This window comes from Pieris napi, chromosome 11, assembly GCF_905475465.1.
Source record: "Pieris napi chromosome 11, ilPieNapi1.2, whole genome shotgun sequence".
NCBI classification, from domain to species: Eukaryota; Metazoa; Arthropoda; class Insecta; order Lepidoptera; family Pieridae; genus Pieris; species Pieris napi.
Window position 1 is genome coordinate 510099 of NC_062244.1, and position 27626 is coordinate 537724.

General features: G+C 38.8%; 1 protein-coding gene across 4 annotated transcripts; it reads left to right on the forward strand.

Moving 5' to 3' along the window:
* The first annotated feature begins 443 nt into the window (after positions 1-443).
* LOC125053576 (ubiquitin carboxyl-terminal hydrolase 32) lies at positions 444-27623 on the forward strand. 4 transcript variants are annotated; one of them, XM_047654981.1, is made up of 28 exons: positions 444-625; positions 719-953; positions 1034-1352; positions 1883-2111; positions 8940-9217; positions 9841-10027; positions 13220-13408; positions 13505-13665; positions 14232-14372; positions 14500-14584; positions 14699-14853; positions 15050-15249; positions 15405-15516; positions 15590-15715; positions 16071-16375; positions 16465-16568; positions 16678-16792; positions 16866-17011; positions 22377-22468; positions 23287-23516; positions 23658-23852; positions 24072-24223; positions 24297-24436; positions 24971-25117; positions 25222-25407; positions 25486-25730; positions 25825-25987; positions 26517-27623. In XM_047654981.1, the coding sequence occupies exons 1-28, from the start codon at positions 568-570 to the stop codon at positions 26799-26801; spliced, it is 4980 nt and encodes a 1659-aa protein (XP_047510937.1). In that variant the 5' UTR covers positions 444-567; the 3' UTR covers positions 26802-27623. The 4 variants fall into 4 exon arrangements, with proteins under 4 accessions (XP_047510937.1, XP_047510938.1, XP_047510940.1 ...); XM_047654982.1 differs by having other exon boundaries at positions 23317-23516; XM_047654984.1 differs by having other exon boundaries at positions 445-625; positions 22377-22405.
* The last annotated feature ends 3 nt before the right edge of the window (positions 27624-27626 follow it).

Sequence of the window (27626 nt, forward strand, 5' to 3'; positions counted from 1 at the left end):
GCGGTCGTGAGCGTGAGCGTTGTGAACGCTTAGTGGAACGCACCAAATGTCTTTAGCACAGATGAGTACAGAGCTACTCGTAACACACTAGTGACTAGGCATCTTGTCTGAGCCCCTAGAACCTGTTGGCGTTGCGGTTAAAATTGTACATTGTACAAATTAAATAGAATGCCGTCAAATAACTGTTATCATTGTCAACAGCCAATGTCAAAAAGCGAAGGTAGTGGTTCCGTGTTAAAAAAATTATTTAATTTTACTTCAGTACCGTGCATAATAAAATAAATGTAAATAATATCCAATATTGTTTTCAACGATCTCTTAATAGTGTACGAAAAATATTTATATATATATATTTTACAGATAACAGTAAATTTAACAAAATAAAATCAAGTTTTATATTCTGTAAGTTGGAATGACATTCTAAGAAATGTTTTTCCTCCTTCACCTTCTAATGGAAAATATTCAATTCCAATATGGCTACATGGTACGACGTGAGCTGTCAGCTGAAGTTTTGTTTCTTTGTATTTGTACTTTTCTAATGATGTGATTTTTAATGTTTTCGTGAATATGGGTGTAAAAGACTCGAAACCTAGTTTTATATCCTACGAAGATGCAACAAGACGAGGTACGGAATGGTGGCATACTTCTAATACGTTACTTATTAGTGTTTTGAATAATAATAAATACGTAATTGCAATGTCGTTGTGTTAAATTACAGTGTCTGATAGTGAGTTAAGGCGTATACGTGAAGCGTTTAAAAGATGTGCTGGTGCAAACGGTACAGCGTTAAGTTTGGATGCATTTATTCACGAAGTTCTTTGCGATGGAGTCCCTCACGAAGTTGCAGAATGGCTGTATCAAGCCTGCGGAGGCACCAAGCGGGGAATTGCTTTCAAGGATTTGCTATGCGGCGTCGTAGTTCTTACAAAAGGAAATATAGAAGAAAAAATTAAGTAAGATCTTATAAGTTTTTCTAATGCAGGATTTTTTTCTAAAGCAGTCAGTGTTTTTACAATTATTTTTTCTCCTATAGGTTCTTATGGACTTTATATGTCAATAATCACAGTGAGAATGGTTCATATATTTATAAAAAGGATTTTGCGAGAGCATTGCATTTAGAAACTACATCATTACCCCTGACAAATTTACCCAGAACTGGAGAGATACTGACTAGTCTATTTGGCACCGGGGAAAGGGTGACATTTGAACAGTTCAGGTCCTGGCTACTCATTCATAAAGATGCTACAATACTCTCTAAGTGGCTGTTGTATGATAGAGGGAATCATGTCCATGATTTAGAAACTCCTACATTTTATCAAAGCTTAGCTGGAGTCACTCACCTTGAGGAGAGAGTAAGTATAACTTTTTCTGATATTGTCCTGAAAGTCTCCTTATATGTTTAAAGGAAATTATTGCATGTGAAATTGTATAGTGAATAATTACAATTATGATTTAAATACAATAATAACTTAATGTTCTCATTGGTTTTATCAGCTATTTTGTTATCTTGATACATTGTTTGCAGGTTATTAACCATTCTTTAATATCCTCCATTTAGTTTGTAGTGCATGTTGTATTTTCTAGTTGTTATGTCTATTTTTTTACAAACCTAAAGCAATAATTTATAGAGCCTAAATTATTACTAACCATTAATAAATAATAAAGTAATTTTACTATTTAAAATCACTTAAGTGATTTAGTATTGATACTTTTTTTGTGCTATTCTGTGATTTTTTTGCTTGTATTTGCATTAATTATTATTATTATCTTTTAAATATTATATTTTTTATATTTTAAGTATTAATAATCATATTATACAATTTATTACACAATCGTTTTCTATGCAGTTATGAGTATTATTAACAAAACTTAAACATTCTAGGATATAATAGAACTTGAAAAATGCTTCTGGTCTCTTCGTAACTCCACCGCAACTGGCGAATTGGATGCAAATAGTCTTCAGTCCCTATTGTCACCACCTCTTCCAAAAGCAGCAGTTTCTGGCTTCTTCTTAGCGTTTGATGAAAATAAAGATGGACATATTGATTTTAAAGAGTTATGTTGTGGATTGAGTGCAGCTTGCCGGGGACCACAGACTGAGAGACTAAAATGTAAGTATTTTTACCATGTTTCTAGTTTAAAAAAATGGGTGATTATTTTACATGATAAACCTTTGTTTAGTTTAAAACTATTAATTGTCGTAAAAAATTACTATGTATCAAAAAGGATTTTGTCGAATGAAGTTCATGTTCACCCTTTAAGATATTAATATTTGTTTCTTGGTAATAAATGTAAAAGAAATAAGACTAAAAAATTGGCTTTGGCCTTCAAAATGAGTTCCAAGAAGTAATATCTTTCAAGTCTCGGGATTTACATTATAAATATTTAAAGTATGTATACATAAATAGCGACAAACTGGTTTTGACTTTGTGCCTTAGAAGTCCTTGCAAAGTTATTTTTACTTTGTGTAACCATTTTAATTTTCTCGATGTCGAAGAATGACGCTAAAGGTAGCTAACCGCTTGCGTGTTTAAAATACAATAAGAAATCGGAATAGACTTATTAGTTTTGATGTATCAGTTGCTAGAAATATTTCCTGTTAAGTACGGGAAAGTGCCGTTGGTTCTTGGATGTTATTCGCGTTTTCCTTTCGAAGCATTCGTTATTTTGCATTATTTTAATAAAATTAATTGTGATTAAAATCCTTTTTAGATATGTAGAAAAATACGCATTTTCTCAACATACGAATACGAAAAACGAATTAAATCGGTTATAAAAATCATATAATGCTTGGGATAGTAACGTTAATAGGTCTCTATTTAATGGATAAAGTATTGAATATCTGGTTTGCGGCTAATATGCCTTGTGCCAGTATGGTTTAGTGTTTTATTACCCTCTATAAAGTATTCAATGAAAGGAAATCGTCACGTTTCTAACAATGCATAATTATTTCTTATTGCGTCACAGCATGCACTCAATATTTTCATTGATCTATTGCTGTGACTGTTCTTCGGGATCGAAAAGTTCGTTTATCTTGACCTAAGTGCTTTGTCATGGAAGGAAAACAACGAAGATGTAGCGGGATAAACCCCATTGAATACACTTACGTGTTATTCTAAGATTTATATCGAAATAAATTTTTGGATTGTCAATGGCGCCATTAGCTTGTTTTTATGAGCGTTCATTCGCATTACGCACTAATTATTATAGTACTTGTCGATTGATAATATGAGTGCACCACTTAATGTACTTCTAGACTAGACTATTGAACTATATATAACAGTATATTATGTCTTTGAATAATAAGAGTTGGATTAACAATGTTTCAATATGAAATAAATTCAGCCCTTTTTATCAATTATATTTAATTATGATTCAAATTTCTATGTTAAAATAGTAAACAGTTTTACCTTGCGCACGTAATGAGAACTGTTTCACACCACCTAAATTCTGGACAAGTAACATTTTAAGACTAATACCGCGGCCTATATAGGAAGTACTCAGATTACCTCATTTAGATTATAAACGAATGCGGAGCGAGTCGACATCTCTCAAGGCCGACTTATCTTCACACCAGCTAGGACATTTAGCACGGACCATAACCATACAAAATTACTACAATTACTCGACTCGTTAGGTAATTTATCACGATTAATGTTGCTCTCATTAGCGTTAACGTGAAGACAAGTCGAGATTTTAATGGCGAGTTCACGGTTCTGTTTGTTGTTAAATGCCGTGATTATTTTTGTTTGTAACAAAATTATTGTACGTAAATCATCGTGGAATAATTATTTTAATCATTGTCGGATTATATATAGTTGGAATCACACACGCTGTGTTAGGAGAAATAGAATGCACTGTAAGCTGAGATTTTGACTGAGATTAATTTAAACATTAATTATTACTGATGGCATTTCAGCAAATAGACCGCTTTTAATAGATTCGTCCAGCACATATCTAAACGGTGAAACAGAAGTAATACGAATGTGTTCTTCTTTGTAGTCTTCTTTATGTCGGCTTGCTGCGTCCACACTATCCTCAGCTTGTTTCAGGGCATTAGGCCATCACACCTCGCTACCATTACCAGCTTGTCGAGACTATTCGGTTCTCTCCTGGCAATATGGCCAAAGTAGCTAAGCACCCGTTTGTAAATGATAGTTGATAGTCTTTTGGTGATCTTTAGTTGGTTGAGAATGGACTTATTGGTTCTCTTTGCAGTCCATGTCATTCGCAACATTCTCCAACACCACACATCGAATGCCTATATCTTATTTCGGTCCGCTGCACGAATTGACCAGTACTCTGATCCGTACAAAAATATGAAAAATACCAAATGTAATCTTATGACATCAATATTCTCACCTCAATATTGGACATGTACGTATTTATCGGCTTCGTTGATAGCCTATTTGTACTGCCCTACATTCAAATTCAAAACCTTTGTGAACCGTTGTCTGCGGTCTTCTCTAACTAGAGACTAGACATAAAAGTATGTTATCTTTTTGATAATCGGTCGCTTCGTAAAGTATGTTTTATCTAACATAACCAATGTTATTGTCAGTTGTCTCTTTTATTCAACTAATAACCGAACTTATTAAAAAATAATTTTGTGATTCCGTTACACCAGTGTAAGTAAGTGTATCAACAAGTTCGTTAAGAAGGGACGTCGTAATAAAAGTTGTTCGGCGTTCAATATTAAATCCCAAGGGTGTATCGCGTAATATACAGAACACAATAGAATCAACATGACGCGATATAAATAAACAAATATGTCTCTTTAAACATTGCAATCTTATTTTAGTTCTTTGATAGCTGATATGAGACGTTTCAATGTTATCATTTTATCATATTCGCAATTTAACTATCATCGACAAGATATTTTCATTTGCGATTCCTATAATTCTGCGTCTGCGTACCGAGATTTTATGTGGACCCCAAAAGTATCATGCACTCCATTAAAAACCCAGGATTAAACTTGTTGTAATATAATAAATAATATTATTATTCACTGTCATTTAATTGCACCAGGACAACGTCGGTTTTAAATAAAATATTTTTGGCAATTGAATTTGTATTGGTTCGGACCGTTACAAGACAGAAATCCTCAAAAATGTGCCTAATGGCTGTCTACTATGTTCTACCATTCCGTTATATGCTAGACTATGAACGTTTAGTTTAAAATATATCTACTAAATCCATTTTGATATAAAAATTATATTTCAATTCCCAACAGACACTTCCCAACCAAAATCATTTTGTAGGAACTTGTTACATCTGCAATGTACGACCTCTGTCACCTTGGTAATGACCCTCGTAAGAGGCGTGGTTGTTTGTTTTTATTACAAAGGGCGATGTGATAATGTTATATCTGTATAGTATCTGTACAAGCCTTTACAATCGACGAATCTAAATTACCTTGACCAAGGGTAAGGCCATTTTTTACTCATTTTTTAAACGTTTAAAACTCTAATCTAAACTCTTAGTGATTGCAATAATATTTTTTTTTAAGTAAATGCTTCTGCTATGATATTAAGTATAATATGGGTTCATAAGCGGCGTTTAAATAGGCATCTCCTGGACAGGTCACATCTCACTTAACTTCACTCACACTTGTGGCGGTTGTCCATGCGTCGGGTTGTCTCTCTCCCTAAAATATGGCGAGGGGCCAATGGCTGGCCATGCGTCATACTCGTGTACGAGTGCTACTTGTGGTGCCTAGTCGTACTAGAATTCGTGTATGCGGTGATGTTAGTTGTTTCGACTCATATTTCACCATGCCTCCTGCTGATAGAAAACAAATCCTTGTTTTAAATTTATTTTATTATTATTTATTACTTAAGATGTCATGTGGAACATTGTGTAATGGTTGCAGCTCCTCACAAACGTCGTATAAAACAAAAAACTTGGCTATTAAAAGAGTGGCAGAGAGTTTATTACCAGTTATTCTCTTCCGTTCTACATTTAATTAATTCCCTTAATTTGACAACTGGCAAATATAAATGTAAAATTACATTTAATGTATATTTCTTTTTTGACGTTCATAAGTGTACATTGTGTTACCTACATGAATAAATGATTTTTGACTTTTGACTTAACATCTGGTGGCATTATGGCCAAACTTCAGTCCTGTTCTGTATAAAAAGAATTACTTATTAGATTTTCTATATATTTTTGGTGTCTTATGTATTTTTAATATATTATAAGAATGATGATAACAACGAGTACATAGTACCAATAAATTATTATCAATTGGGAAGTGGTGAATTAGATACAGCGCTTTCTTTCCGATCCGAAGCATTGACGTCAATCATTTATCCGGAGATAGCAATTACTTTTGCATGGTCCAGTATATTTATTTTTTGAAGAAACATTTCTAACGCGACATCGAAACGCAGTTCTCACTGGTTAGTGTGGAATTCTAGCACCTCACTCAAACTGTTTTTAACATTAAATTTTGACATATTTGACAGTAGGTACTCAAGCGCAATTTGAAATACGGTCAGTATTACCGTATTTCCGTATTTGTAGTTGACCGTATTTCAAATTCCGCTCTTTTAATACTTATTATATTATTTCTATTACACGGTTTTTAATAAAACACTTGGACAAAATTTACGAATGAGAACTTTAAAGCAACCTGTACTCCTCGGCGTTACAGGTGTTTATTATTTTTCAATATATAATTTGCATTTTGAATAATAATAAACTATAGTATTAGTTAACAGACATTTCAGTTCATTCAACTACGGCTTTGAATTACAAAAGACAAATTTTTAATACAACGATTGTCTTTAGTTAAGTGATAGATTCTGAGTGTAAATACAATAGTAAAACGATATGATAATAAGACCAATCTTGGGTAAATAGGCCAAGGCATCAGTGCATCTACGATTATCTGTTACACTATGTTAATTGTCAGTGCTACCGATAGATTAACATATCTTATCTATGTTGATTGCACATACACTCGATTCGAGAGCCGACATACAATATTGTTTGAAATTGGCCTTAATGATATGTATATGCATTTTCCCGCACTAGACAATCTAAAGTTAGTAATTCTTTTTTGGAAAAGGGATACTCTTCTTTAATAAAGTCCTAGAAGCTCTTTTATCTCTGCCTTTTAATAAATTTAAGAAATGTATTAAAGAAAAGCTGTGTAAAAAGGCTTACTATAAAGTTAACGATTATCAACTATAAACATGAAATTTGACTTTGATTGCAAAGCATTAAATTTCGGTAGTTTAGGTCGTAATAAGACGGAAAAAAATATATGGCATGAAAAACTTTGCTTTTGTGCTTAGAAGACTGATTGAACGAAATTTTTAAAAATCTCGGATTTTAATTTTTGATTGAAAATAAAACTATTGAAATAAAAATGTTAATTATTTTTATTAAGTTTTACTATCAAATTAGCTTACAGAAAAGTGGAAAATAACTTAAAAGTGCACTTTTACTTTTTCTTTTATGTTCATAGCTACTTTCTCTCAATAAACCCCAAATATAGTCGCCCATCATGTTTTCATTGTATTGGCCTTGATAGCGTTGTTCAAAATTCATGATGTCCTGATGGAAACGTTCTCCTTGCTCTTCGGAATAGGCTCCCATATTGTTTTTAAATTTATCCAAATGAGCATGCAGCATATGTACTTTTAATGACATCCTGCAGCCCATGGCCTTAAAATTTGTAAGCATATCCTCAACCAACTTTTCGTAGTTTTCAGCTTTATTATTTCCTAAAAATCCAGAAACTACTGCTTTAAAACTGTTCCAACTTGCTTTTTGAGTACGATTCAGCAACGTTGGAAATTTTTCATCGGCGAAAATCTGTCTTATTTGCGGACCAACAAAAACCCCAGCTTTAACCTTTGCTTCCGATAACTTCGGAAAAAATTTCACAAAAGCAAACTTTATACCGAAAAAAGGTATTTTCTTTTCGTTTTTGTGCATAACTAACTGGAAAATAATAGTATAAACTTTAGGACAAAGAACTAAAAATTTTTGTAGAGTCGTGAATTATCTAGTTGATAAAAGGGCCTGGGGAACCATTATTCCATGTTCCATATGACATCTCAAGAAAGAGAAAAATATTTTTTCTATGTTAGCCTACGAACTTTTAAGCCCACCTATTACGTTTTTCTTCTACTTAAAACTTGGCACAAACAAGTCGCTTCGGTTTTTTTGTTTTATTAGATAATAAGCGACGCACTGAAGCTATCTAATAGCTTTGTGCGGCCCAAAAATGACTTAAATGGTAATAATTCTGACAGCAATGTCCGGAACACATAATCTTATTAGCACATTAGCATTTTTAATATTTGCTGAAATTCTTATCTGCCAAATTTATGCAGTTTGCTCTATTTTTTAACAGCATATTTCGCGGTATTTCACGCGATTAACTTGTTATTTCACGGTGAACCAAACATTTTTATCGATTGAGACGTAGTGAAGTGAGTCCCAGGGTGATACGGATAGGATAGGGTAGGGTGCATACGATATTATCTAAGCTCTTAGTAGTGTGATTATTGCTGAAACGTTAATATTTATCATTACGCGATTGTTTTTATGTACTGCGTCGTGTTTGATAATCGTCGTTCTCAGTTTTACAACACGATAAAAAAATTTATTGCATGAGGTATATACTCGAACATAGTTGATGTGTTTTTCTTTGTTGCATATTGGATATTTTTAGTTAGACTTTTGATTGTAAGCTTGGTTTTAGCCCACATAACTAGGCGATAAGATACTAATTGATTTTTCATAGAAGTATTTTCGTACCTTTTATTAATTGATTAAAAAACTTTAGGCATAGTTCTTTTATTTACAAAAGTTTTCACATGTACTTTAATTCTGATGTCACCGAAAATATTACCTGGGCATCTCACTCTTGTTAGACGATGTTTGTTTAAATAATTGAAAAATCTCTTATTGTCTCACAGTCTGCTTCAAAGTATTCGACTTAGATCGCGATGGAGTCCTCAACAAGAAAGAGCTGATAGATATGGTGGGCGTCCTCTGTACAGTAGCCAATGAATCTATAAAAAACCAAGGCTCGCGGGCCTCTACGCCTTCTGGAGATTATGATGAGAAGGGCTTCGACCCAGAGACGATTCTACTCAACCTCAAAGAGAAGCTGGTGACGGTACCCAAGAATGGAAAGAAGCCAATGTTCCAGTTGGGTCCCACGTGCGATGGGGATATTATTATGTTGGATCAGGTACGAGTTTTATGTTTTTAACTTTGCGGTTTTAGACAGGATAATGTGCGTCTAGCATTTTTTCCTGTTAGGTTACTAGTATTCAAGGAAACAGTTTTGTTTTATTAATTAAAATACAGATTAAATTAAACCCAATTGGGTTATCAAACTATTTTTTAACGACTGTATTAATTTCAAATTTTAGATCTGTTTGACTGACAGAAATGTCTAAAATTTTACTGATTTATTTTCTATGAATTTTGTGGCACCCCTTTTATCTGTTTGGTTTCCGGTGTTCTAGTATCTGAATAGGGAATTCATAATCAAGTGTAAGCCATCAAGGCAGAATACGAAATACCATTCCTATCACCTCGATGTCCGTCGTTCCACAACTGAGCCTTTTAAAGCAGTTTTTGCTGTGACCCACCAATGTGTGGAACCTGCAACTAATGAATTTCCGAACCAATTTGACTTGGGGTCCTTTAACAAAAGTGCCTACCAATTTCTAGGTCGGCAACGGACTTGCGAGCCTTCTGGCAATGTGTGTGTCCATGAGGCGGTATCACTTAACATCAGGGAGTCTGCCCGTTTGCCCTCTGTTATATATATAAAAAAATAAAAAATAAAACACCGTTGTTATACAGGAAAAGGATACCTCTATGGAAGGGGGGTGTATAGCATCAGATGTGGCGTTGGCTGGTGAAGACTTCCTCATATGGAGCGTGGAAAGTGCGCAGACGCTGGTGGGACCATTCCTTGAACTCGTGTTTGAATTGTGCCACATTGTGCTGGGGTTAAGACCCCACTGCAAACACCATGAACGTGATATTGGTAAGTTGTACGATTCATTTTTTAAACTTTTATATTAAAAAATCATCTTTTTCTTAAGTAATATACAATAATGAAGCCCATACTAATATTTACTTATTAAGATTTAAACCGCTTTATTTTTTACCTTATGACTATCGGTTTGCCATTAGACTTCTTACTAAATTCAATAAGACTGTATATTCTCGTTGGTAAAAAAAATTATAGCAACGAAAACAAAAAACAACAGCAACAAGGATCGTAAAAAAATGAAAAAATTGAGATCTAAGCAACATTAATGGGGTTCATTTAAGTCTGCATACATTAAATAAACGTGCATACATTCAACTTAATAGCAAAGCGGTCGAATTCTTAAGTTCTTAACTTGTTATCCATTTTACCACCTAAAACCAAAATGTTAAAGTTCACCTCCGTTATTTTTCCTCATTATTTAAAAGTTAGCCTCAGTTATGGTGGCAAAGCTGGGAAATTTCAAATATAGTTTTACCTCAACGTATGTGGCTAATTGCGCGTTAAAAAATTTATAGTGTTATTTGTGCAGTACCACGGTCTCGTATCAGATGAGCAAACGGTAATTCGCAATTTCGTTATCTCTCGTCTTCAAGGTCGCGGTAAATTTGATAATTTCTGATGCTGTAATCTCAGTAATTTATGCTTTTACTTTCTCTTTTCAATTATTTCAATCTTACAGACATGCACTCACACACTAAATGCGGGAATTTTTATTACACAGTTTCAAAAAAAAAACAAGTGTGTAACTGAAAAATAAAAGAAGATATTAAGTTTGTTATGGAAGAGCTGGTATTCCTGACAGTTGTTTTTTTAGTAAAAAAGGTTCCCATCGTAATGCATAATTATTATAGATTTAATTTATTTTTAAGAACGGTTATCTTATCTAATAAAAATGACTACACATCATACAGTGAACACAAATGTTTCCTAATGTATTAATATATATTTCTTAGAAGACCTAACTTATGAATGCAATCACATTATGAATGTTTTAAATGTATGTATTTTACATTGTCTAAGGAATTTATCTCCTTCGAGATTGACAATAATATAAACTTCAAGGACCTCGACTACGTAAAATCATGTAACGTAAACACAGAACAAAAAAGCTAAGAAGAAATATTAATAATGAAATGACGGACTTTTTATTTTCCGTATTCGTGTGGTTCATGGTTTAGGTTTTCTAATTTTTCCTTGAATTTACTTTGGTTACAAAGATATTTAAACATCACTAGGGTGTTACAAATTAAATTTTAAAAAGGAACCGAGAGGTTTTTCCCCGGCTTTTACTCTCTGCCTACACCAAGCCTACTCATGTCTACAGAAACAAATTTAATGATGTGGAAGAAGTGATACCTGTATCTTATATTCCATAACAAACACATTTTATTTTTATTCAGCTTCGGACTAAGATATTCGTCACAGTATAAATTCAAAGCTTTTTCTGGACTTAAAATTATTGAGTTTGTTTAAAGATGTAAGTAGATGGCTGGATGAAAATTGGTGTACCTTTGACTTTAGGCATCTATCGCCATATGAATAACAAAAATCGTTAAAACATTATAATGCAAAAGTCAATAAAGCTTCTGGAATGCTAGGTTTCATAAAACCGTTGACTAAGTGTTTAAAAACTGTAAAGCTCTTTGCCCACTACACCGTAGCATACCATGACCGTACTAGGACCGTTTCAGACAAAAAACTATTCTTTGTATGGAGAAGTACACCTTGCCCACTAGACCGTTCCGTCACCGGCCGACACCGTAGCGTGCCATGCACGGGCCGTCAACTATTCGTCGGAGGGAATATTTTGCCGGTGCGGACACGCTACGTGCATGGCACGCGACGTTGCCAGACCGGTGACTGAACGGGGAGTATGACCGTTACAAACCCGTTTTAAATGCGTTAAATTTGAATGTACACATTCGGAAGTACTGAAAAAACTTTTCTCCGTCATCAACTAAGTGCCTGAATAATGTCCAATATTAACACTGATATTTGTACGAGAATGAACCGATGCCTTACGAGTGTATTGAAAAGATTTCTGCCGTGTCACATACGGGCATCATACGGATTAAATACGGGTTACATACGGGTTGTAAACGGGTTTAGAACGCTGTCGGCCCGCTCCAGTGGGCGAAATAGAGCGTACCGGATTGCTTTCCGTGCCTGATACGTTCCTAGCACGGTCATGGTATGCTACGGGATAGTGGGCAGACACCTTAAAGCCTAAAATCATACTATTCAATTCTCTGGTCCGCAGCATGGAATATGGTAGTGTTGTTTGAAACCCTCAATATTCTGTCCATGTTTACAGAATCGCACGAATTAACCGCAATTTTTGCTATAATTGCGAATATGAAAAAAGGCTTTCATTCACTTGATGGCAAGTGATACACGCAACTTGATTGAAATTATCTTAATATTACAAAATTTTATATAACTTGGTACATACACATCAGTTCCTTTTTTACGTTCTGGCAGTGAGGACCAACGTCGGTTGTAATGCTCCTCTAAACAGATCTCTATCTGCGTCAAACGACGCTTTGAGTACATGCGAAGAAGATCCATTTTACGAGAGTCTAAATGTCTTCAGGCGTAAGATGCTGCAGCCACTGTTGATCCGTCAACAATAATAATAACAATTGCAACAAGTAAAAATTAATTAAAATTTTAAATTGCATATTTGTATTTCTTGATCTAGCTTGTCTTTTATTTTGAGTTATTTTCCCTTTATAATTTGTATTGTGTTTGTTGTATGTCGTGTATTCTCTGTAAGTGTTTGTATGTGTTTCGTTAGTGTGCTTTTTTAAATAAATAAATAGGTAAATTTGTCAAAACCAATACTTAAGTCATACCTTTAACGCGTGCGTTCGTCGCATTGCATATTTAATATTTCCTGTAAAAATATTAAATTTTTCCTGATAAGCAAATTCTCGCTCTTTCTATAGTTTAAAGATTGTTCGTGGCTTGAACTACATTTTAATTAACATTAACATTTGGTCAACGTGACCACGCACGCTGTAAAGCACGCGAACCGTCGGATAAATTTAAAATTATGTTAAATAATTATTGTAAATTTATAATACCTAATACATAACTTTAATCCGGTTAAAAAGTTTTTTCTTTAAATGTGTAAAGGTTATGTCAATAAAAGACAATACTAACATGAACATGTAATTCCAGTTTTGGGTTGGCTTCGACGCGAGACCTGCAGGGGCCTCTCCGTGGGTCAGTTCTGGTACTTGGTATCGGCCGAGTGGTGGAGCGCTTGGCTCCTCTACACCAGCGGACCGCCACATTCCTGCTGCCGGAACACCCGCGCCATCGACGACGCCATCGTGTGTGACGATAGCTTTACCACTAATTCTACGGGTGAGTTTTAAAGTCATTTTAAACGCGGAATTTTTTATAACGCGTAGTTAAAAAGTTTTGGGTGAGCCCATTTTGAAACCGTTTTATGTTTTATAGAGTCCATGGGGTCCCTAATGTGGCGAGCGGAGACGGCATCCGTGTGCAGCGCGGGCAGCAGCAGCGGAGTCAGTAGCGCTCCGCCGCCACCGCCTCATCGTGCTCATCCGCATCCCGGACACGTGGACAACTCCAGGCTGCTCGCTCCCAATACTCTCAAGGTACGAACGTGTCCATCAAGTTATCGCGTGCTTCTTCTTCTTCTTTTTTCACAAAAACTAGTACACACATAGTAAACATTTATGCAGAATAAACAAATTTTATTATATTAGTTTGCAACACTAACAAAAAATGATTATATATATAAGGAAACCACATGGGGTATGTGTATGTGTGTTAGCGTGTGTATGTGTGTGTATGGCGTCATCAATTGGCGTTAATGATATAAACATATTCAGATTTTACTCAGAATCGTATGTTAATGATCTCCGTGTGACGTACACGAATAAAAACAGTCTTAGTTTGCCGGTTAAGTAACATATATACAACTGAAAGTTGAATGAATTTAGATAAACCTCATTTATTCTTATAATTATATATTCAAATCTCGTAATTTGGCCAGATTTTGTATGCTAGGGGAGTGTTCGCGTCTGTACTTTTGATATATTTATTGACGACTATACTACTACTATACATATTTTTTTTGGGTTTAATAAAAAAGACAACTAATTATGCGCATCGATTGGAAATTTATTAAACTGAATATAATAATGACGAGAGGATTTAGGTGCGCACGCTCACCGGCGAGGGCGGGCACTTGCGTCGCGACGTGACGCTGTCGCAGCACCGCGACTTCGAGCTGCTGCCGGACGCTCTCTGGCGGGCCGTGGCCCTTTGGTACGGAGGACCGGACCCTTTGCCCAGACAGGTACCTTCCCCGAGATATAGGGTACTACTATGAATAAAGTTCACTCTCTTGACTTCTTCTTCTTTTTTTCTCTAGACCGTTTCTTATTAATATTTGTACGTCGGAGTTAATGTCGAATCTTGAACAGGTGATAAGGCCGGCGAACTCCGATGTAGAATTGGAGCTGTACCCGCTGCAGCTGAAGATATTGCGTCACGTGCCTCACTCGCAAAGTAAGATTCTCTCGTTCTACAGACTCATTAAACTGTAAGACTAGGTGCGCCATGATTTCCTAACAAATTGTGGTTCATAAATCTTCGAACGTCATTAAAATGTTTCGTTCACAGGATCGACGGTGAGCATGAGCGGCATGGGCGGGATGGGCGGCATGGGCGCGGGCAGCATCGGCGTGGGCGTGTACGGCCCGCCCGTCTCGCCCGCCCCGCCCGACAGGCACCTCGCCTACACCGCGGCCTTCTCCAGGCTGGCCACAGTCAGACAGGTAGACCTCACGCTGTAGAAATTGCAACTATTTTAGAGTTAGATTCGACAGTCCCATCTGTATTCTTCCAGAGTCTGGCTCCCAAATCATGTTTTAACTAGTCATGTCTCTTTTCATCCTATCGTTAATCCAATGCGGCAGAAAGAGACGACGACGGTTTTGTGTTGTATTTCAAAAACCTAACCACGATCCACAGGTGACGGAGTTCCTCTGCCAAGCGCTGGGGTTGGCGCGCGAGGACGTCCGCCTCTGGTCATTGTCGGCGGACGAAGGTTCATTACTCTTGGACGACGAGAGACCGACCCTCCAGGCCTTGGGGCTGGCGGAGCGGGCGCCTCTCTTGCTCGAGGTGCGCAACCCCGATCTCACTTGGCCCGAGGAGATTGGCGCTTTGAGGTGAGGAACACTTTGGGTTTCTTTACGTCCAATTCTTTACCCCAGAAATAAGAAGATGATGAATATTTACTTTAGCGGTTCGGTCGATACTCTTCTTTTAAAAAAAAAAATTGTGGACAGTTACCAAAATTTGAGCTGAATCTTTTCTTTCCCAGTTCGTGTCGCGTGACCGAGCGTCGGGAGACTTTGACGACCCCGGAGTTGCCCGGCGCCACTGGCCTTCACAATTTGGGGAACACCTGCTTCATGAACGCAGCCCTGCAGGCCGTGAGTACCGTCGACGGTGGTGAGATGTGCACGTTTGGATTCAGTTTTGATATAGTCTCGCTTCGGTCTCTAGGTGTGGAACACCGGTCCTCTGAGGCGCTACTTCAACTCGGGGCTGCATCTGTACGAGGTGAACACGGCAAACCCTTTGGGAACGGGAGGGGCGCTGGCCGTCCGATACGGAGAGCTCTGTAAAGAGGTGACACTTTTTATTTCATTTTCTAACGCGATTAATAATAAAAAAAGGTCCGCTACAACCTTCTAGGCTTCAGATTTCTGTGTCTGTTTCGTGATCATTTGTTTTTAATGAGTAAGTGATCAATCTTCTGTGTCTGACACATACTGTCAATATTTTTGTTTCTAAGGCAAACCGGTTTACTCACGGTATCTTCCATACGAGCCGGGGCTCGAACTCCTTTGGGATGCGAGTCGCCCTCTGAAGACACCGATTGACTGATATTATTAATGAATGGACGTCACTTAATCCAAAGCGTAAACTTAATATGGTTCATATTTTACACTACTGAGGCTATACGATCAGCTCGAACGTCCAGGTGTGGAGTAGCGGAGCCCGCTCCGTGGCGCCTCTGCGCGTGCGCTGGTGCGTGTCCCGTTGGGCGCGGGCATTGGCCGGAGGGGGGCAGCACGACGCCCAGGAGCTGCTCGCCTGGCTCCTGGACGCCCTGCACGAGGACCTCAACAGGGCCCCGGCCGCGCCGACCCCGGCCCCCACGCCCAACGCCACGCCCGCGCCCGAGAGGAGACCCGACGAGGCCATCGCGGCCGAAGCCTGGCAGCAGTACGAGGAGAGGAACGCCTCCATCATGACCGACTTGTTTTACGGGCAGCTCAAGTCCAGGTAACTCGGAAGCTAGACTTTTGTGAAGAAGAGAAGATCTCTTCTATCGCTCTTAGAAAGAATTCTTAACGGTCAAATTACTCCGACAGGGTTCGGTGCTCCGTGTGCGGTCGGGAGTCCGTGCGCTTCGACACCTTCAACATGCTGAGCCTGCCCCTGCCCATGGAGGCCTACGTGCGGGCCGAAGTCAAAGGTACGCTTTGGTTCCTCGAGAAATTCAAATTTAATTAATTATGGAAATGCTTTGGTGGTTACGAACGTCAAAAAGATTTCGTTATAACTATATATATATATAATTGCAGTCATTCTCTTGGACGGCTCGGTGCCGGTGAAGTACGGGCTGCGAATTAACTCCGAAGGCACCTACCTCGACTTGAAGAAGTCTCTCTCGGAACTGTGCGGTCTTCCGCCGGAATCGTGAGTTTTAGTCGCTTTTAATTCAATCTTCATCTAAATACAAGATTTTCACATTGATTATATCAAATTGCAGGATGCTGCTGGTGCTGCTGGCCGGGAGTCGCATCGGGCAGGTTCTGGAGGACGGCGGCAAGGTGAGCGCCGGGTCGGCCTGCGATCTCTACGCCTACGAGGTGCCTCCCGCGGCTCGAGCTCCCGCCGTGGACGCGCCCTTACTCGGTACGCTTCTTTTGCACCTTCATTTTGGAGTTTAGTTCGATAGACTCTTTTGGACTGTCCCATTTAGTCTTCTCTAATATTTATATTCAGTACCAGAACTTCTCTCTCAGAACTCCTCTCCCCTCCGGACCGCGGAAGCGCTTGGACGTGTCCACTGTGTTGAGTTTTGTGAGAAATTTAAATTTAAAATCTTAAATTAAAATACTAAATTGAACTACTTGGACTTTTGTGGTTTTGAACCCGTGCCTCTTCTTGGATAAGCTGTGAAGTGAGCGCTGTTGTTTGCCATTACACCAAACGGTTGAGTGCCGGCGAGTCGAAATTCTACATCACATTCGGCTAATGACGTAAGTTAGACTACGACGCTTGTGATTTGCTACGGTACTACAAAGCTGTTATACCTGCTACGATCAACTGGTGCGATTGTCTATTGTTGCTTTGCGATATTGAACTCTGGGTTCATTGAAGATATGCCCAATATCCAACGCTCACCCCCTCGTAACACTTCTGTGATGTCTTGTTCCCGATCGGAGTCTGATCTTTCGAAGTCTCCGATGACGAGTGCGGGCTGTATTGCCAAGGGTGACACCAATATAACAACGCGCTCCAAGCGACAACGAATGGAGACCTCTTCCCCGAATGCTCATTCTAGTTCCGAAAGTAGCGACTTAAGAGCGGATGTCCTGAAAATGCTTTCTGAATGGAAAGAGGATCAAGAACGAAACCTACGTGATTGGAAGTCCACTCTAAATGACACCTTAAACAAATTATTTTCTGAATTATCCAATATAAAAACTGAATTCCAGGAAATAAAGAAGTCTAACTCAGAAATAGAAAAAGGAATAGAATTTATTAACAAGTTTCAGGAGGAGACCAATGACAGAGTAAAGGAAATTGAAACTAACCAAAAAAATAATAATAATGCCATAAAAAACTTAGAATCGCATATCCAGGATATACAGTTTCGTACAAGAGATGCAACTCTGGAGATTCGCAATATCCCGATTTCTGAAAACGAAAAGTTTGACAACTTACTCTCGACCCTTTCTGTCATCGGCAAAGCTGTGGATGTCGATATAAATAGGAGTGTTGTACGTGACTTGTATCGGCTGCCGGGTAGACCAGGAGTATCAAGACCTGTTGTTGTTGAATTTACGAGTGTTAATGCTAAAAATGATTTATTGACTAAGCTGCGAAACTTTAACAAAGGAACTTTAAGGCCGGTTTCTGAGAAGCTCAATACTCATACTATCGGTTTGCCAGGAATAAAGACTCCACTTTACATTGACGAACATCTAGGTCCATCTCAAAGAAAACTTATGTTTGAAACCCGTCAATTTGCCAAGAAACATAACTACTCGTGCTGGCATTCAAATGGAAGAATACTTTTGCGTAAGGATTCGACTGGTAGACCGATTTTAATCCAATCAGAAAAATGCTTATCTCAGCTGGCAAAGGAATCATGACTCATTGTATGTAACTGCTTTCTCATTAACCTATATTGCCAATTAACTGTATATTGTCATTTATTTCTATTGATTTACTTTAGTCTTGCTAGTAATAAAATTACCTTAGTCAATTTTTTCATGTTAAGTTCTCGTTTAGTCTATAATGTATTTTCGTTTGAATTTGTATTTGCTCTTACACTAATTTTAACCTATATTCACACACTCACTGAAATTATACATCACTTGCACTCAATATATACAAAGTGTACTCATAGAAAGAATGTAACTGTTAACAACAATCTCAGTCTGTTTTCGTGCCGTGTGTATGTGTATTGTGTTGGTCTCATTTGTGTGGCGTTGTCCCCGGGATTGTGGAATCCTCGTAGGGTTGTGCTGTACCGCGTGCCTTTTTGTCTTACCATAGTTGCGGACTCAATAAATAAAATTCGATAAAACTAATGCAATTATAAATGATATCGATAAACTTGATGTTGCACAATCTTCTCTTTGTGACATAGAGGACTGCCAGAGACTTATGAACTGCCCGAATAAGTGTCTAAAAATTATCCATCAAAACATTCGTAGTATAAATCGTAACTTTTCTGATTTTCAAACCTTATTGTTTAGATCCAGGACTGATTGGGACTTAATAATCTTAACGGAATGTTGGCTGCATAATAATCGTAACTTACCATCTCTTGAGGGATACAACTCTGCTCTAACCGAGAAAAACTTCACACAGAATGAAGGAGTTGTAGTATTTTACAAAAAACATTTGAAATTAGTTATATCCGAGCCTGACCTTTGTGATGCCAACTGTTTACTGATTAACCTTGAGGATAATGTAACACTAATTGCAGTATATAGACCACCTGGTTACAAAGATGTTCAACGGTTTCTGGTATCTCTTGACAAACTTCTTTCTGAGATTAGTAGTCCACATAAAGTTCTGATAGGTGATATCAATATTGATATATTGGATAACAATAAGGATGTTAATTCTTCAACGTATTTGAATATGTTGGCTTCTCACGGTTTATTGCCAGCCCACATATTTCCAACTCATGGCAGGACTTGTCTTGACCATGTAATACTAAAATGTTCCTATCGCGTCTTTTGTTATGTTGCTGAAACCTCAGTCACGGATCACGACACTTTAATTCTGAAACTTGAACGTAGCACTATGACTGACAAATACTCATCTCTGAAAAAGATTGATTACCCGTCTCTGGACGATGCTATGAAGAACTTAAATCTAAGCCTTGTATATAAAATGACTGATCCCAATGAGGCAACAGCATTTCTTCTGACTGCGCTTGACACTGTAATTAAAGCAAATACGAAAACTTTAACCATCCCAAATCGTAAAAGGATCAAGAGGCCTTGGATGACTGCAGGTCTACTAAGATGTGTAAAGCATCGTGACAAACTACATCAAAAATCAAGAAAAAATCCTAGTAACGAAATATTAACGTTAACTTACAAGAGGTATAGAAATTTCTGCAACTCACTTTTAAAAAATATTAAAAATACTTATGAGAGCAACCGCCTACTTAAAGCTGCTAAGACTAATACAAAAGTTCTCTGGGACACTATCAAACAACTAACCTACTCTAACAATACAACTAGCACTGCACTTGAATTGGTCTCTCCACTGGACCCGATGGTCTCAGTCAACAACATTAATAAATATTTCGTTTCTATCGGGAAGGATATTGCCGAAAAATCATATTCTAATAGCTCTTATAAAAAACCATCAATCAATCCTACACTGTCCTCATTCGTCTTGCTACCTACTGATGAAGTTGAAGTTCAATCTCTTATCTTGCAACTGAAGAAGGACGGTGCTGCGGGCAGAGATAATATTTCTGGAGCCTTTCTCAAACGTTATCATGAAATCTTAGTCCCTCCACTTACATATATATTTAATTTGATTCTTTCTACAGGGATCTTTCCGGACCTATTCAAGCTAGCTGAAGTAATTCCGGTTTTTAAAGGTGGTAATAGAGATTGTGTCGGTAACTACCGACCTATTTCTAAACTATCTACCATATCCAAAATCATTGAGAAATTGATTAACAAACGCCTCATCGATTATTTAGAAAGTAATAACCTACTCTCCAGCTCACAGTTTGGATTCAGACCGGGTTCATCAACAAGCGACGCAGTTCATCAATTAACTGATCATATTGTTACAAAACTAAATAAGAAAAATAAAATTTTAGCTGTATTTTTGGACATTGCGAAAGCTTTTGACGCGGTCGCTGGTCCTATTCTGCTGGATAAATTGGAGGCTTTGGGTATACGTGGTTTGCAGCTTAAACTATTTGAAAGCTACTTGAGTGATAGACAGCAAAGAGTAAGGGTGGGCAACATTGTTAGTGACGATTTGCCGATACGCTATGGTGTGCCACAGGGTAGTGTTTTAGGTCCGACACTGTTTCTGGCATTTATCAATGATCTTTGTGACCTCCAGTTACAAAATGGTAAAATAATAACATTTGCAGATGATACTGCACTTGTGTTTCATGGTGATAGCTGGAAAGATACTGTCGACATTGCTCAAAGAGGATTCGACGTTGTTAACAAATGGCTCAGAATGAATGCCCTAACTATCAATGTCAATAAAACTAAATGTATACCGTTCTATATAAAAACTCCTGGTTCTAGTACTAACCTTGGTTTAACTGCTCATGTATGTTCTGATACTGATTCTTGTGACTGTCAAAAGATCTTTGTTGCCAACAATACTAAGTATCTAGGTGTCGTTGTTGATAGCACGCTAAATTTTAACTACCACATTGACCTGCTACTATCGCGAACTCGGAAACTTATCTTCACCTTTAAGAATCTCCGTAATATTGCTGAAAAATCGATAATTAAAGTGGTTTATCAATCCCTCTGCCAATCCGTTTTAAGCTATTGTGTTACTGTCTGGGGAGGGGCTTGTAAAACTAATCTTATAAAACTGGAGAGGGCTCAGCGTGCGTTATTGAAAGTAAGTTATTCTAAACCATTTTTTTACCCTACCAAAGATCTATATCTTTTATCTGACGTGTTGAGTGTTCGTCAACTATTTATACTGAACACTGTGCTCAAACAACACTCCATAACTCGCTATGATCCTTCTTTGAATGACAACAAACGATGCAAATATAAAGTCTGCACCTCAGATACCCGTTGGTCCACAGCTTTCTCAAGAAGGTTTTTTGGTTTTATGGGCTGTCACCTATATAACAAGATAAACAGGTTGATCAACATATATCCGCTTACTAAATATGAGTGTAAAAAAGCTACAGTCAAATGGCTTAAAAATCTAGACTACGAGGGGACTGAGAAGTTGTTAGTAGTCCTCAGCTAATACCTAACACTAACACGTTATGTATACGAGTACATAGGTACACTATCACCCAGGCTCATATATGCTTCACTAAGACATATATACACTAAGTCATAAATTCACTAACACATACATACATTAACACTTACATACACTAAACCATACATGCACCATCACATACACCCACTTAAATGTGAGTATATTTGTAATATTTGTAATAGTTTCTCGATCAAATTGATGTACCTACTTAAATTCCATTCGGTCCGGATGCGGAGGGACTGGCAATCTGTAATACAGGTATCCTAGTACAGTCGCCAGTCTCTCACACAGATTTTGCCTGTTAATGCTGAAATTTGTATTTTGTGTCTGTATTTTTTTTTTTTGTGTGAGAGAAAACAAATAAATATTTTATTATTATTATTATTTTATTATTATTATTATTATTATTATTCTCTTTGTGATGACTAAAGTCGACCCTGTCCTTGCTGTTGTATGGATTTAACGTACTATCAATATGAAGATTGTTGAATGTGTGTGTGTGATATGTTATGTATGTAATGTGGTTTCGTTTCCACAGAGTCGAGCGCGGGCCCTTCGAGTGCGGAGGTGAGTGACGCGCCTCGGGCGGCGCCCTCCGGCCTCTGCATGCCCGCACTCTTCTGCTTTAAGGTTAGATCGCACACCCTCGCACACCCCGCGCCCTCTCCTCCATTCCATCTCTCTCTTTGAATAAATAAGAATTTCTTTAAGCAATTCAGAATCCGTTCAGATGTATAAAATAATATAAACGAACGCGCACGTCCGCGTTCGTTACTATACAGTTATTTTTAAGTGAATGATTTTTTGTCTAAACATTGTTTTGTGATTTTAACTCGCTGTCAAAGCTGTTTTTGCCATTTTTTTCTAGCACGTTGAGCATATTGTAAACGGTATCGTAAAAAATAGCTAGATTTTTGATTTAATTTCAGCTGAATAGTATAGAATCACTTTAACCGTCACTAATTCATGAAAATGTCGTATCGCTTCAAAATTGTGTTCCGCAACATTCCCTCCATTTGCACATTCTTTAAACCGATACCTCCATCTTTCAGATCGGCCAGTGTGTAAATAGAGCTTTTTCTTAGAAAGTTTTGGCGCTTTTTAGTGGTCTTTGCATTGTCACTTCGACGTGTCTCGTGTATATGCGTGACGGCTAGCTTGATGTAGAATTGTATTTAATATCGCTAAAAATAGGTCGTTTTAATCCCGATTTTACAGAGTAAAGTGCAGGTACGCAAGGCTGGGGGTGAGTGACGTTGCCATTATTTTAGTACAATTTATATTTGACTTGATTCATTTTGATAATTTTCAATCTAAACAAGTAGTGACTTTTGACATAATGTATGAAAACCGACTCGCCCGACGCGGTATACGCAGACGCGTTTTCGTCCAATGCAAAGACGCTTGCGCATGTTTTCAGTTATTTTATTGGGAAAAAACGATTTCAGCGGTCGAGATCGGAAATTCTTATGTCCCAGAGTCCGCCCGGTATCGTTTACGGGGAGAGGCGGCCCAGCGAGCTGCGCAGTCGGACTTTGCCCCGACTGGGAGCCCCCGAGTCGCGGGACAGGGGCGAAGCTCTAGGCGCCAAGTTTCCCTCCTCGCCGACCGATATGAACAAGATGGAAGACGCGACCGAAGTCCCTTCGCATACGCACTACCTTATCGCAGTGCATAGGTTGGTTTCTTTCGTGCGCGGCTTGTGTCGCACATTTTTACATAGGCTTTATTAACCTCCCAACTAATGAAAAATGTAATACATAATACAACCTTATAATCATTTGACTATTCCTGTTCGTGATAGTTGAATCATTTCCAGGAAGCAGACCAGATCGGACGCGTACTTTTTACCCTGGCAGCGGAGTCGCGCGGCCTTATTCGGCGTGCCCGTGGTGGTGGGCGTGCGAACGGGCGCGTGCGGTCGGGACGTGTACGCCGCGGTTTGGACGCAGCTCGCGCGACTCCTGTCTGCGCGACCGCCGGCCACGGACCGGCACAACCATGCCACCGATTGGTATGGATTATTTTGTTTAATGTTTTCCTAAACTCTTCCTTTTATCTCAACTCTTTTATAAATCTTTCAATTTATGTTTAATGTGTAGCTCGTATCATACGACATATTATGTTAGAAAAAAGTCACAATTTATAAAAATATGGCAACATTTCATTCAGTCAACATGTCGAATTGTGTTAAAAATCAAATAAAAAGCAGAAATTTCCTAAATCCCCATAGCGACGACAGCCTCGGCTACGAGTTCCCGTTCACGCTGCGCGTGGTGAACGCGGAAGGGGCGTGGTGCGCGCGCTGCGGCTGGCCCGCCCTCTGCCGCGGCTGCGCCCTGCCTTGCGACGACACGCCCTTGATGCTCGCCGACGTGCCCGCGGGTAGCTATAACGGTGGCATTATTTCGTTTTTTTTTCCTTTACGTTTAATACTGATCTTTTATCTTTGTCCAAGGCGCGAACGGGGAGACGTTCACGGAGCGATCGAGCCACGAGCGCACGTATTGGAGCACCGCGGTGGACGAGAACAGCTCTCCCATCGCGAGGGCCAAGCTTCACCGGCAGGCCAGCGGCAGACTCGTCACCAGACCTCACGTGAGTATGGCTATCATCTAATGTTGAGAATTTCTTAAGAACGAGCCGACTTTCATTTTAGGAATAATATTCCTTCGCAAAGAAAAAAAAAATATTGGTTGTTTGTAAAGTAGGTTTACGATCGAGATGTTTACGTGATAACGTCTTATTGGTGATATAAGTTTTTGGGAAGTAAGGAATTAATGAAGATAACAATTTTTTCAAATTTTAAATTACATCTATCGTTTTATTCACACTTTTGATGATAAATTTCGGGTGTAAAATGACAAGTTTACTTATTCGACTATGATATACATTTTTCTTCATACATTCACGGAATGACTGGCAGCGCTCGAGATGAGACGGGAGATCGGTCCGTCTCTCTCTCGTTATACCTGCGATCGCGCTCGTGAGGTTTTGGTGTGACACAAGTTTCTGAACATGTCACCCGACTAAAACGATTTTAAAGACGTTATCACGTCAAAAACTTAGAAAGGTGGATTTCTTTGTGACGTTCTTGTCCCAGCGTTTGTGATCGGTGATTAAATTTGTCAGGAGGAGATGGAGAGCGAGGAGAACCCCTTCGAGCTGAACGGACGAGACTTCAGCGTTTTGGTCGGCGGCGGGAGGAGACACGTGATGCTGGCCATCGATTGGGACCCCACTGCGCTGCATCTGCGCTATCAGACCACGCGAGAGAAGGTGACCGAATCGGCGAACGCTCGAGCCAGTTTGACATTATTCGGGTGACGGTCGGTCGGCAGCCGCAGTAGTTCAAAAGTGTGAAGGGAACTCTCTCTGAACAGGCCTGCGTGGAGCACGCGTCGGTGGCGCAGTGCCGCGTGGCGGCCGGCAGCGCCGTGGACCTGGGCAGCTGCCTCGGCGCCTTCACCTCCGAGGAACGGCTGGAGCAGCGCTACCAGTGCTCCAACTGCCGCACGGCGCAACCCGCCACCAAGAAGCTCCAGATCTGGCGGGCCCCGCCCGTGCTGGTCGGTTTATCTCTCTTCTCGTGATTATTAAAAATGAATAATTCGGTCGTCTCTCAATCCAATCCTTTCTCATTCCAGATCGTCCACCTGAAGAGATTCCAATACGTCAACAACAAGTGGATAAAGTCCCAGAAAGTTGTAAATTTTCCATTCCACGATTTCGATCCGACGCCATTCCTCGCGTCGGTGCCTCAGGAGACGATCCTCCGACACAAGGAACTCAGTTTTAAGAGGAAATCTTCTCTTCTGGTCGACGTCGACGATCCTATTTCGGAAAGCGAGACCGAAGAAGACAACGAGGAGAGGGAAAGAGTCAGGACGAGGTACGTCTCGACTATTAAGTGTTATTTCTTATATTTGCTGAAACTTTAAACGAAGAATGGGTGTGTCTTAATCGACGCCGAAATGTCTTTGCAGGTCCGAAAGAAAGAAACGGGAATCGGTCGGCAGGAAGAGGTTGGAGTCGAGCAGCCTCGTGACCACGCCCGTGCTGGACGACCACCTGGTGGACTACCACCGGCATCACTTGGTGCCGGAACAGGATCCCTTCGATTTGAAGTATAGGCTCTACGCCGTCGTGGTGAGTTGAGTATATGTATTCTCAAGTGAGGCGCATGAGGGTAAAAATTTTGCGGAAAGTCACGAATATGTGCAGCGTTTTTGTCGCAGAAAAAGGGAGAGAGCGCTTGGAGAGTGAGAAAGGGTGAACGTAACAATATATGAAAGTATTCGAACTCCCAAGTTTTTATATGAAAATTTCGTAAAGACAATTTATGAAATATTTGTATTTTATATTTATATATTTTATTCGTCCTTTGAGGTTTCAATAAATTATTTTGTATAAAATATAAAATACTAATATTTCATAAATTGTCTTTATGAAATCTTCATTTTAAAAATAAAATTTCGTATATTCTCAATTATACGTACTTATATAAATTCATGGAGTGATCATATACTGTCTTTTACTTTAGTAATAATTAATTTACAAAGAAGTTTCACTTGTGACATGTGTACTTTGTAGGTACGCACTTTTTTATTTATTCATTTCCTATTTTACATTACAATAAATAATCATTTGATCGACCGTTCTTAAATTCCGTATCCAGTCCCACACGGGCCAGTTGTCCGGCGGACACTACGTGGCCTACATCCGCCACCCCAGCGGCACCTGGCTCTGCTACAACGACAGCTCGTGCCGCGAGCTGCCCCTGCCCCCCGGCGCCTCCGCGCCCCACGTGGACCCGGCCGCCGCCTATCTCCTCTTCTACGAGAGACACGGCCTCGACTACGACTCGTATCTGCCGGACGTCACCGAGCGACGGCCCCTCGACGCCCCGGACGCCCTGGACCCTCAGGAGAACGATCTGAGGAAGATGTGTGCGATCGCGTAGCGGGACGGCGATCTCGCCGGGACAGATCGAATTCCTCAGTTTCGGATCCTTTTCTAACTGAATTAAAAAAACAAATTCCGAGGCCTAAACGTGTAAAGAAAGTGTTCGGTGCTCGCTTCGAAGTGACCGTTTCGTTTGTGTTAAATTGTAGTCTGTGATAAATCCCAGTCGTGCAGCTAGATGTCAAAAACCAAATTTCAACATTTCCATTTTCGACTTAGACGGAGACCGGCATTGCTCTCGTCCGTCGAGGGACCATTTGAGGTGCATTACGTCATTCCGCTGCGTCGCTTTTAGTTCGCTTATGATTGTGGGGTCGAAAGGTTGAAGAGATGTTTGGCTTGTGATGCAGATGATTCGCCTCCCCGAGAATTTACTAATGTTAAAATAAATCTGAATGCCGTTCGACAGAATGTTATTTATAAATCTATCGCTAAGAGTATATAATGGAAACTACTCCCGACTATTATAAATAATGAAATTAAGTTAATGTAACTGTAAAAAGGAGATGTAATTTCTGTTTATCTATATTCACCTATACGTAATAGTGAGGGCTATCGGCGGTGCCATTTTATTGCTAAATGCACAATAAGTATTATATTTTCGCAAATTTTATGAATTGAACAATTTATCTATAAGAACTATCGAAACCCGTGTATATAAGTCTGTTGGGTTTCTATTATATTATAATTATTAATTAATTTAGAAGGTACTCTAAGGCATTATTATTCAATTTTCATTCTATTAAACATTGAATTGCGATACATATTTGTTATCCGAATTTAATTTATTATCCTTGTGCAATAAAATTATTATTTTGTATTT

Excerpts from the sequence above, each read along its gene's own strand:
- LOC125053576 (XM_047654981.1), top strand. The coding sequence starts at position 568 with ATGGGTGTAAAAGACTCGAAACCTAGTTTTATATCCTACGAAGATGCA. Across the intron at positions 23,853-24,071 it reads CACAACCATGCCACCGATTG|CGACGACAGCCTCGGCTACG; the intron begins GTATGGATTATT and ends AAATCCCCATAG. Across the intron at positions 24,224-24,296 it reads GCTCGCCGACGTGCCCGCGG|GCGCGAACGGGGAGACGTTC; the intron begins GTAGCTATAACG and ends TCTTTGTCCAAG.